Source organism: Schistosoma mansoni, chromosome 4 (genome assembly GCF_000237925.1).
Source record: "Schistosoma mansoni strain Puerto Rico chromosome 4, complete genome".
In the NCBI taxonomy this organism is placed as follows: domain Eukaryota; kingdom Metazoa; phylum Platyhelminthes; class Trematoda; order Strigeidida; family Schistosomatidae; genus Schistosoma; species Schistosoma mansoni.
In genome coordinates, this window is record NC_031498.1 from 5,500,152 (window position 1) to 5,513,050 (window position 12,899).

Below are 12,899 nucleotides of genomic sequence, written 5' to 3' on the forward strand. Positions count from 1 at the left end.
GACAACAAGTCAACGGCCGTTTGTCACAATCAATGTCATAGAATTTTCTTTTACATAAGGTATATATTTACAATATTCAGTCTATTAAATTTATTTACATCCTTTCTACAATATACTAATGTGTCTTCAATATATCTTCTAACTAAACCCTTTCATGTAAATAATTTAAACCCATTATGTAATTATGATTTTAAATATCACAGGTTGTAAACAGGCTCCCAAATGCCCTGGTACAGCCGAGAGTCCGCTCTTCCTCTCAAAATTCTCTCACATGGCCACGCGTATATAGCCTCTGTCAGGGAAGTCCTACTCACTGCCTTCTCGTGGCGCGAGTGTTGTTCACAAAATTGAGAGGACGAAATACGAATGTCCGGCGCTTTAACCGGGTTGGTAGATGTGTAGGATCCACCTAGAGGAGTTGGAAAACCCTGATTCCGAACCAATGGTGCACATGGGCTCCAGTATCCTGAGGGAACAAATGGCGTATGAATCAATCGTTGGTCATCGGCTGCCATGGGGCTGCATCCCCTCACGATGCTCCACTGCCTTATGGATCAGACCTTTAGGTCAAAGGCTCCGAATGTGGCCCCCTAAGAAAACCACCTGCTTAGGTATGGGCACCCGGGCAGTATTACAGCCCTCACACAAATCAAATGGGATTTGCGTGGTGCATATATATCTGGTGCACCTTTGTACCAATATTTACGTGTTTAAATAAAATAAAAAATAAATTTTAAGCAGCTGATGAGAACCAAAATAAATTCATGCTATTCTGCTAGATTCTTTGTCCTTGCTCTTTTCAGAATTGACTTTAGTTGTTACAATGACTGCCAACGGTGCACGATTTTCAGAAGGTAAAACGAAGTTGCGGCAACAGTTTATTCTAAGTACATATTAAAACAAACGACTAACAGGAGCAGAACGAGACAAATCAATGAATGCAGCTCGACAAGCAGATGTGTGGACATGAGAGTGAATTATCAAGAGATGTAAATAACCAACATTTAGGCTACTAATTGAATAGGCTGATGGTTGATCGAAAGTACTTCTTTGTATTAGGATATATATAGGTGACATTTTAGATTAAATTAACAGTCTGCTAAATAGGTTAGGTGAAGGGCTTTATAAACTGACACACAACCGCATATGAGGATAAAGGTACATGTTGGATAAAAGCTACTTACTTACTGCATCCATCTCTTAGTCTTCTTTATCTCAAGATCAAAGTTTAAGTAACACAGAAATTCACCTAGTTACCGCATATAGACTGGGACAAATGTTCATTACTAAAATCAAACAAACTCTTTTACCAGGTACTTGAATATGAGTTATTTTGATTGTGGGGACTAATGGTACTACACGATTGCCTAAAAAGTAGTCGAATGCTTTCAGCGCTGGGGCCACCGCTCCACAAATGTGCGTTGGCTTAAGTTGTCAATGACATCAATACGGCACGGAGAAATTAACGTAACGAACTGAAACAACTGTAATACCAATGATAGTGAGAAAGATCAAACCTTGGGAATATGGTTCGAGGAAATAAAATGAAAAGACATGCATGAAAGAATATTAAAAGTCAATATCTAGAGGAAGAAGAAGAGAGAGTGAAATCTGAGCCATTGATTACAGTTATCGCGCGAATCCTACTAGGTAGTTTACATGTGCATGGGATTTGTACTAACTGATGATTCATCCGTACTTGTCTTAACCCCAAAATGCCGTGGTACGGCTGAGGGTGGGACGAGTCCACTCTCTGTTTTGAAATGCTCTCACATGGCTACACGTATACAACCACTGCCAGGGAAGTCCTACTCAGTGCCTTCTTCAGGCGGGGATATTGTTAACGAAATTGAGAGGACGAAAAGCAAATGTCTGGCGCTTTAACTGGGTCGGTGGATATGAAGGATCTACGCAAGGGAGTTAGAAAACCCCGACTCCAAACCAGTGGTGAATATAGGCTCCAGGATCCTGAAGGACCAAATGGCGTGTGAACCTACTGTTGATCACCGGATTCCAAGGGACTGAATCACCTAACATCACTTCACTGCTTTGTGGATTAGACCTCCAGTTCAAAAGCTCGGGGAGTCGTCCTCTAAGAGAACCACCTGCTTCGAATTGGGCACCCGGGCAGTATTCCAGACCTGATACAAACCACTCGATTTGTGTGGCGCATATATATTTGGTGTTTAAATAAATAGATAACTTGATGATGTGTTTATTACGAATTCCATATATAATACGTCCAGATATGGTTATCTAGTTCTACCCACCTTAAATTGCACTATTTCGGGAATTATTAGTTAACAAATCAATTTGAATACTTCTAATAATCATAATTTGCTAACACGGATGAGTCCAGAAGTTGGGGGCTTCATGGACTGACCCAACACCTCGGATGGATCGTCCTTAGATTTTTCCCGAATTAATCCTATATCACCCAACATTCCAAGTCGAGGTGTGTGGCACGACTGCGTAATGAGCTGACTATTCTCAGCTCCAACTTCAATACGATAAATGAGACTGTCTGTATCGTTTTCTCCCTTGCCGGGTAGCTAGAGAGAGAAGTCCAAGTTTATACAGATGTTCTTCTTGATAGAATCACGAATAATTAATTTACATTTGCATTAATTCGATTACTCAATGAATACTGGTTGCAGAAATTTACCAAGCTAAGGAATTATCATTGGACACAAAATTACAATGAATTAGCCAACGTAAAGAAAAATGCACTGGAAATCAGTTTACTAACTTCATGCTGAGTAGCTGATACAAGTGTACACATTTAAAATCAGTGAACAAAATCCATTCTAAACTAATACAATGGAAATATGTTGAAGGATAACCACACGAAAATCGTTTCAAGTTAGTATAAAATCCTTAGATTTGTTTTCTTCCACACACATTGGGATGTCACTAAGCCAACAGGTTAAAGGATGTAATACACCCCAGCTACTGTCGATGAAGGTTCGTAACCTCATTACTAAATTCGCTATACTGGCTTCATAATTAAACCTAATTCTCAGTATTTCTACCACAGTTGTTCCAAAATACACCAGATTATATGTCTTTTACTTTCGTACGCCATGTTATAGAGTCATAAAATAATACAGAGCAGACTGCTGCTCAATGCACCCGCTTTTTGGCTAGCAGACGAACATCTTACCTACATCATAAGTGATGCAAGATGCCAAAAGCTTTTTGAATACGTGTCAATGTTTCGTTAGGACCCAACTCACCAGGGTTGATAAGACTTTCACGATAAATGAAGGAATTCACACAGCAATTATTAATCTACTGGTCCGCAAAAACAAAAAAACTCACTAAATCTTTTACATAAGCAATTAACTCATTTTCCACTTCTTCCTTACGCATCCGAGTTTCACTGAGTTCTTCCTGAGTAACAGTAAATAATTCTTGAACTTGAGCGATTTCCTCTTCCAAAATTTCTCGTCTTTCTTCAAGTTCACTAAAATGTCAGACATTCGAAATATCAAGAAAATGAGGACTGACAACACATACACAGTTTGATATCTACTCAAAGCGATAAGGACTAGACAGTTGTGTCAAAATGTCACTCTGTATCCAGAAATCACAGATAGTAAATATCAATTCAGTGTTTTAAATTTATTTTGTAGTTTTTTTATTCAACCAAAGGCAACCTAATGGAATGAGAAATATTAAACATAACAGGGAGTAGGGATGATTCGTCGATAGTAGCTGGTTACAGTGACATACGGATCAAACTTGTACGCCCTAACAACTAATCAGCACTTGATTTCCCAGATCATATTATACTAAACGGATCATTTGAAAAATAATATGATTAAAAGCAACAAATCCTAGGTTCAAGGATGAATCCATTTTACCTACCAAACCAGGATGTACAGGTAGTAAGGTGTTTTGCAGATGACCAGTATCCCCAACGTTGCAGGCTTTTTATACACAAAGTAGTGACTTTATAAATACCAGTCTTTTAGCTTACTCATATCCTATGTCAGTGGTAATGCCGAAAAAGCGTGAACTTAGCATTTCGAAACCAAACACAAAAATCCAGAAAATGAATGGTATTAAATAGTTCTCAACTCTGCGATTACTTAAGTGACTTCTGAAATTTCTTAAAAAACGCCTTTCATAATGCGAGCAACCTGTAGGTATCACTGGTCAAAGGGAAATGTGGGCGTTAGAACGATATTGATTGGATAAAAGCACGTTCCGTCCAGGATTGTATTGAAGCACGCTGATTGGCCACTCAGTAATCAATCAGGACTAGCGGATAACTGGAGAAAACTAGAATCTTCTCGTGTGAAATTATAAATCTACTTTTGTCACTGTGATTCTTACTCCTATTTAACCTAGTTTATTTGAAATATAATTACGTTTCTATTTAACCGTGTTCTGATATGGGGACTAGTCGGGTGAAGTAGTGTCCGAAGAACACTGAGTAATAAGAGAGATCTCAATAATAGGTCATTCTGTTCATTATTAATTAATTCACCAAGTACTTGGGTGTGAGCCACATTTTAGGTGTGACAGCTAGTGAAACAGACCGAAGTAGGCAGAGTGGACTTCGATTTATTTAAACATTTTACCACCGCTCATTTTAGTCACCAATATTTCTTTATATTCTTGTAACCAGGTATTTCAGCTAAAGGCTAGAAAATTATTTTATAACTATTTCTTACTTCTTTTGTCGGTTAACTTTCAATGCAGTCTAAACTGATGTTAATTTTAGGATTAGTGTTTAAGCCTACCTAGTCATTAAAAGAAATAAAGTGAAACACGATATAATTTATTCAGTCGAATGTAATTTAATTGACTGTTAGCTGTAATTAGGCGACAATTATGAATGACGAGATTAAGTAGCAGTGACTAAGGGCAGTCCCACTCGGTCTTCTCGTGCGCAATTTTAAATGTGTTGCCTTCGTACTTCAAAAGCTTTACCACCAGAGATGAAAAGGTGGCATTTCCTAACACCGTCCTTCCATTATAAGATAGTGTCGCTGCAGATGCCGGTTACCTGACGAAAACAACTCACCATCATAACACTCCCATACACTCAGAAAAATGAATTTATCCTTACATTTTAGGTTGTCACTTCTAGTTTTACCGTTTTCCAACAGACCTGTCTGGAACGGTAGAGTCTAAAGGAACAAATGACCTGCCCAACATAGCTCGATTATGTCGTAACAATAGCCAAGTCCGACCGTCGCATCAAGATATCGGCTACAGTCGGTTAGGTCTCAACATGCACATAATTAACTGGTTGGTTTGCAGAATGCCAGTAAGTTGGCATATTCTAGTGATAACCCGTGCCACCAAATCGAGGTACTTCTCAACAATTACGTGAACAGTGTAGTATGAAGCTCCACTAAGCATAACAAACAAATAAACAGATAGATATACCATATACGAATTCTTTGTTGGGCGAGTTGAGACTGCAACATCTGATAGTTCTCCTCATTTACGAAAATACCATTTTTCGTTCTTGCAGCTTCAAGGTCTCGACGTAAACGCTCTAGCTCTTCGTTATAGCCCTTCACCAAATCAGTTTTATTAAGTCTCGCGTTAATTTCAGGTCGGTTCTCAATGTTTTTGGCTCTGTGAGCATAGTCCAGAGTTGATAAGGTTTCTTCCAAAGAAGTCATAGCAGGGCTTATTGTTGCAATTATTGAGGTTTTGGTACGTCCTCCAAGTGAGTCCTAAAATAACCGGGAACGGTTAGACATGTATGGCATATGTAGATAGGTTATAAGTACACTTATCACATGCTTTAGTAGATTGTTTGAAGAACTGCTTTTGACCTCTTATTCACAAAAAAGATATGGAAATAAACAACCACACAACTGCTTATTTACAGACGGTCACACAAAAAGTGAATCCTCTGTAGCCTAAATAATGCTCTGGTATGGGCCTATGGAACAACCAATACCGAGTGAAAGAACTATGAATTTAACCTTCCTACAACACAATACTTCACATCATTCATTGACACTGCTTAACCTGAAATGGACACAAACCAGAGCAAAAGAGTTAAGCGAAAACTCACAAAACGTTACTTTATCATTTTAGCAGGACTCGATAGTGACATTATCGAGTATCAATGATGGGCATATGGACTTTTGGATTGCATATTCTGGCTACAAAAATTATATTTTGTGAAGAAACCGTTTATGGGGTATATACATAAAACAAACCCAGAGACGTCGAAAACCTAAAGTGCTTAAATAGATATCCTTGTACATACTGATGACTCACTGCTACACACAAGGTTTATCTGTAACTTTTCCCAACCATCTACACAAAAAGTTACATTATGATTTTTAACTGGTAAACAAATTTGAAAACAATGAAGTTGTTGGTTACCTGTAGCAAGCGTGTAAGTTTACTTTCGCGATATGGTACATGGGGAGCATGTTCCACAAGTGACGTTATTACACGACCCAGAGTTAGTAAACTTTGATTGATCGACCCGGCTTCACGTGCTCGCTTTTCAACAGCACCTGACCTCCCAACATTCTCACTGCCGGCAAGGTCTACTAAGTGCAATTTTCCAATACGCAGTAATTCTTCGCTGGTAATTGCGTTTATCTCTTTTATATGGACAGTAACTGTGAAAATAGAGTGCGAGCGACTAAGACACTAACCACGATCTCTAATTTAATTCCCTTCCTCAAAGAGTACAAGCAGTTTGACGCCTAGCGATTCCCCGCTCAATAACACTGTAAACGTCATCCTTGTCCAAACCACTACTTCCCGAAGGCCTTTTACAATAACCGAACCTTTACGGTTTACGTCATCGTATATTGTTAAACGTGTGACATCCTCAGTGGCAGACAGAAGGTCGAATAACTCTTCATTATAAACTTCGAGGAAAGAGACGCGAACAGAAAAGTCAGAACCCTGGAGGATCATTACTTTCGTTAAGGACAACATACATTTGATTGTAGAGTCTCGAACAAGTGACTTAGAACGCGAGGAATAATCCCTGCAAGTGGATCCGTTTCCCACTCATAACGAAGCTTGTCAGACCTTTCACCAGTCATCGTAAATGTTTTACCACTACCTGTTTGACCATAACTGTAAAAGTTAATTAGATATACTGAAGTTTACGCAAAAATTGTGCAATTATAGCCCATAATTATTTCCTCTATCATTGGAGCAACCATACTTTTGTAGACGTCGATTTGTTTGGAGTATTGATTGAAGACATGATCAAAGGTGAAAACCTTTGACATACTTTTATCCCTCACTGTCACTTTTTCCCGGCTACACTCCACACATGATCGCACGCCCTTCTCCAGCTCCTGCTTATTGGTAGGCCTGACCAGAATCGATATATGAAATGTATGAGACATACCGACAACGAACCGCTACACGAATATTTTGTTGGCACTCTCGATTCGACATCACTTTGAAACGAAACTGGCGCTTCAGACAGGTAAGGTTTTAGTTGATACGGTCAAACATTTCAAACAACAAACTTCAGACTTTGAAAACTAGAATCAAATGAGTATTATTATCTGTGATCTGATTTTTAATAGTGAAAGATAGGGTTTGGATACGGAGTTATATGATTTTCGTCATATTACTCACTAGAAACTGTGTGGCGAAAACAAATTAGATAATAATAGGAATAACAAGTTGTAACACGGCAAGTTTAGTGCAGACATTTTAAATTCACAGTACTGTAAGATAATTCTGACAAGTGTTATCTGACAGAACATGTGAATGTCAAGTGAAGTGCTTCAATTCTATTGATTAACTTTGGTCATTTTTCCGACTGATTCAAATGTGTAGTGTTTTAATCATTTTACCGTTTTTGTCTAGTTGCCTGTCCAGAATCCTATTTTTTGACCAGTTTTCTTTATTATTTCGATCTATAAAAATTTGAGACGTGTTGACTTACTGACACTTTGGGCATTTTGGATTCTTTTCAGTGCATATTAGGCCTGTCAAATGTAATCCTTAATGCATGACATCCCAAAGCAAATTCATGTGAGTCTGATTCCTATTTTGGTATAGATATAATTCAGTCATGAGGTTTTCTGATTCTAGTAATAATCCAATAGTAATATAACATTAGTTAACTAGTATCTATTCAGTTCTATAGTCCGTTAATACAATCGTAAATTCTAGTTAACTGAAATACTGAAATATGCTTCAAGACTATTTGCATTGGGATGTTAAACTAGTCAGTGAGTTAGAAATGACAAATATAACAACAACCGCAACTCATTTTCTACGCAAATAAAGTGAACATTAGTCCTTCTCATGAAAGACCCTGCAGAATGTGAAGTTATCACTGGACCCGGTAGGGAATCACACAATTTGCCTATTCGAACTGCGAAACATGCTGCAAAAATTTCTGTGACGACTCTTGCTCGTTGTATCCCAATCAAATTTCCTTTTAAATTTAGCTAAATACTAAAGGATGTCGCTGATTTGGTGGAGTGAAGAGTATGATGACCGATGTGATACATCAAGATTACACAACACTTAATCTTTCCGCATAGTATTGGTTGGTAATTCAGAGGTTTTAGACGGCTTGAGTGTGTTTTATTTCTTAGCTTGGGTATCTCCTTGATCACACTTTTTTGAATACTTTTCAAGGAAATAATATTTTTCGTAAAGTAAGGGAATAAAATAATCAACTCGGTCGAGTGTCCCCAGAAAAACTTGGGAATCTAATACGAACAGAATCGTTTTCCTCCAGTGAGATCACCAAGCTACTTCATTTGCCTAACTGGATTATATCAAAGGATTTATCGAGTAAAAAATATGTTGCGATACAGAAAGCACAGAGTTGTTATAAGATAGTTAGGGAGACTTATCATTAATTCTTTCCATAACCTTTACAACTTCATAGGTCAGGAGAGATCGGTCGGCAGTTGGAGGTTTTCACCTCTGTGGGAGTGTAGAAACGAACTCTTTCTGACGAAAGTAACTTACTCTTGTACTAAGCAACTGAGTTAAGGAGTAGAGGTGACAATATAGATCACCACATTTTATTTGGACTCAGTCTAAGTTCATCAAAAACAAAGGATTATATGACTTTGGATGCCTCAAAATTGCTCTTCTTTGAGAGTGGTGGTGGATAGGGCGACAGCATATGGATATGATGGGAAAAATTATTTGAAAGTTCCTTGGCCCTTAGCTTAAGGGTGGCAATGCTTAAGCTCTGTACTATCAGGGATTCCCGATCCATAATAAGAAATGTGGTATGCATCTGGTTCTTCAAAAACAATGTATGGCATGTCGATGCCTTTCTTATGCTTTATCAGGCGAAATTGAAAGTTTATTTTATGAAATCCTGTCTTATAAGTACGTCTATTGTGTAGTGATTTATAGTGCGACCAGTCACATGCAACCTTGGGGAGATGCCATTCATTCCGGCAACATACCTATTGCTGATACGTCTTCCATGTGAAAAGCCTAGACGTTTTCGTGTATGAAATTCAAAGTGATGTGTCCGACCAAGAAACAGTAAGAAGGCGTCCTCAAGATTACATCACTAGTCCATGTCGGAAGATTCTTGTTCGCACTGCAACGTTATGCTCTCGAGGTCTACTCTGGCTGTGTATTTAGCACTGAGATCTTTACGTCCAATACAACTTAATAAACCACCACCGATTACCAAACCAGAGTAAATGAGCTTATGAAGACACAGAATGCAAATTTACTTGATAGAGGCTACTAAAATAGCTTGTTTAGCTGAAATATCAATTAATATTGTGCAAAATAACGACAGTAACAAATATCGCCTTTGATATATCACAAATGTAAAAATCACCAGACACCAAGTTTGCTGTGGTCTCGGCCACGAATATAAATATATTAGCACCCGTAGTTGAAGAGTTATTACTACTAAACAAGGCCTATGGTAGCAAAACCTCAGCTTTGTTGACAAATGCAGCATTCAGAAATTAGTATATGGTGTGAATATAACGGGTAAATCATTCATAGAGATAAAAAATTACTGGAAGACAAGGTTTCTTTGTTCCAAAGAGTATAACATTAATAAATCGTTAACTTCCCGTAATTGGTTCAGTCCAGCCTATAGCCTTGTCCATTTAGTCTGAAGCGGAAAAGCTGAGATGCGCTTTCAAATAAGCTTAATCCTGTTATCTAGCATCTGATATCAATATTCAGTTTGAAACCGGTAAACAAAAAAAGCTTAAAGCCCTTAATTCACCACGCAGTGATATATGTGAAAGTTTCTCGCCTGCAATTTCCCCGACAATCTAAAGTAATGATATTTCCAGGGAAGCAGGAGCTACGGGTCATCTCGCATATACACATGATAGACAGAAGTCGAGACCAAACTTCACACTGCTTTCCAGTACACCCTATGTAACTTGTAGTGCCGCGATTCGTTAATCGTTCGTTTCGATAACCGATATAATTCTAATCTTAACGGCGCGTAAAATCAGAAGACAAAGGATAGCAGCAACTACGGTTTATTGTCGAATAACTCAGGTCAGAAAGTTAGCAACACCTGAGCGAATAATAACGAGCGAGTGAACAGGCGAATAAGCGAAGGAAGCGAACGAGGCGGAAATGACATGCAGTGGAGATGGCTGGGAAGCCAACTCGATTTAAGCAAACGTTAATCAACATTTATAGTCGGACAAAAATGAGTGACAGACATATGATGAATAACATACGAAGTGTACACATATATGCTCATGTTAAAGTATAGCCAAGGTTAATAAGCGAATAATGAACAAGATCAAAATATAACTCATGACAGGCGAATTGGCTTGGCCAGTAGCTAGGATAAAGTATATGGGCTTAACAAACTGATGTAAGGGAGATTTCGCGTGAGCTGGTGAGTGGATGACCTCACCACTTAGCGTATCGAATCAGTCATTTGAAACATGCGGATATTGTCAGTGATAGTTGTAATAAGACAAACTTCACACAGGACCATTATACATAGGTGTTTATCGTATAATAGTTATCTTAACTGGAAGATTATCAAAGACAAACCTTTTAGACTAAAGAGTAGATACTGAATGTAAGAAACACCCTGACGAATTAGTCTGCATCTACCTACAAAACCCAATCCAGCAGTTAGCTTCTTTATGGACTGATGCCATGACTTGTTGTGGTCTTCTAAATCTTTCTTTTAACTTACTCCTACAAAATCCACCATCGCGCATCGAAGGAAACAGCGGATAGACATGTGTGTTGCACATTGCAGTTATCTTAATGGGTATAGGCTGACTGAATTATTAACAGGATCTTTTGAACACCAATTTCCAATATAAGTGAAGGGGTGTAACATATTTGGCTACATAACTGCCTATCACTACTATGTCTATGGGGAGAGAAATAGATCTCAAATGTGCCAACATTGTTGCCTGGCAAAATAAATGGAGATGAGGAAATTGGACGACGCAGATGAATACAATTTGATCTTATCAATCCCGATGGCAGTTTACTATAAACACTAACTCTCCAAATAGTAATCCTGGAAAAAGACTGCAAAGAGTTAATCTGCTTATCTAACAAGCATCTCGGCGACTCACTAACGAATTACTGTCGATTTACGGGCCGAGATCTGATCTAAAGTTGACAAATGCAGCTATGGTGAAGAATGGGTAAGTAAGTCTTTATGTGACTGGAACAGGCCTAGTCTTCCCAAGTCTGGACTTCATGAGTGCAATGTAACCGTTACGTGATGACTGAAGCCAATATTTTGGATACTACTGTGACTCCCAAAACCCCCGAGATTACGAATCGTGTGCCAAACGAGACAATTTTCTAGCTAGTGACTCATATCGATCGAAGAATAAAAGATATAATGTGTTCCTGGTTTTATATGAATTAAGTTTAAAGGTGAAAGGTACGTATTGTATCAGAGAAGAGGTCATGTTCCAAATGAACGTCTTTTATTCAGTGTCCGTTCCCCTCGTCTTTGTTGATTTCGTAGTATTTCGGAAAAGAAAGATCCAGCAAAAGTGTGGGTATGATGAGTCATGGTGTAAAAAGACTTGCGCGAAATTTAATAAAGCCACCTGCGTGAAAACACCAGTGTACTGTGGTCGGATTAGACGAGGTTTCACTAATTACATACTGTCTGAAGGTATCTCGTTCGGAAAGTTATATTCATCTTGAGTCGAGATGTTTATACAGCTTAAAGAGAGTTATTGTTGTCCCATAAAGGAATTTGGCTTCAATAAATCCATAATGTTTTCATTGAATTGCGAAGTTTCAGTTAGTGAAATAGCTTTGTTCCAGATAGCTTGGTTAAAGTTTGTGACACATCATTCGAGGGAAGCACGCACAGCGGTTACAACAGTAGTGTCTTAATTAATTACTGTTTCGGCAAATATATCAATAACACCTAGTTGATTTTAGTAGGTGTTATGCCAGGTAGAAAAAAAGTGAATGGAACATGCTTCTGAAGTTGAGAATGACCGTTAGGAATGTTTGATACACCTAGTTAAGCTAAGTATTGGGCAGTCTACTCATTTTAAGTCGTCAAAATCAACATATGATAGTGAGAAAATATATTGAAGAAACCCAAAAAATATCGCTTCAGCACTAATCAAAGATTATTATCAATAAATAAATTACAAAGTCTCCCTATCTACACTAAGTGTTTTTGCAGCAATGACAGAATCAATAACCGGCGATTGGAATAATCGTACTTCTCTTGGGCTCAAAACGATCCTTAGAAGTGGTCCAAGGGACTTGTCCTGAGTCTGGAACACATCTTTTATCTGGAGCTGGGAAATGTCATCCTATTGATGAGACATTTTGAGTACAGTACTAACTACTCAGTCAGCATGAAAAAATCAGTGTTCAGTAGTAGATTCTCGCCAATCTACTTGAATCCAATAGTGTTGCACAATACAGCACATACAAAAAAGTCCTCTGCCCGAAGATTTTGA

The 12,899-nt window shown here is 38.2% G+C and overlaps 1 protein-coding gene across 1 annotated transcript; it reads right to left on the minus strand.

Moving 5' to 3' along the window:
* Positions 1 to 3,291: 3,291 nt before the first annotated feature.
* Positions 3,292 to 7,407, minus strand: Smp_149260 (putative kinesin eg-5; the record flags this gene model as incomplete). The annotated part of the gene is made up of 7 exons (XM_018796632.1): positions 3,292 to 3,466; positions 5,404 to 5,699; positions 6,364 to 6,631; positions 6,719 to 6,900; positions 6,936 to 7,077; positions 7,111 to 7,320; positions 7,358 to 7,407. 7 exons carry the CDS (start codon positions 7,405 to 7,407, stop codon positions 3,292 to 3,294), a joined length of 1,323 nt encoding a protein of 440 aa, XP_018651754.1.
* Positions 7,408 to 12,899: the final 5,492 nt, after the last annotated feature.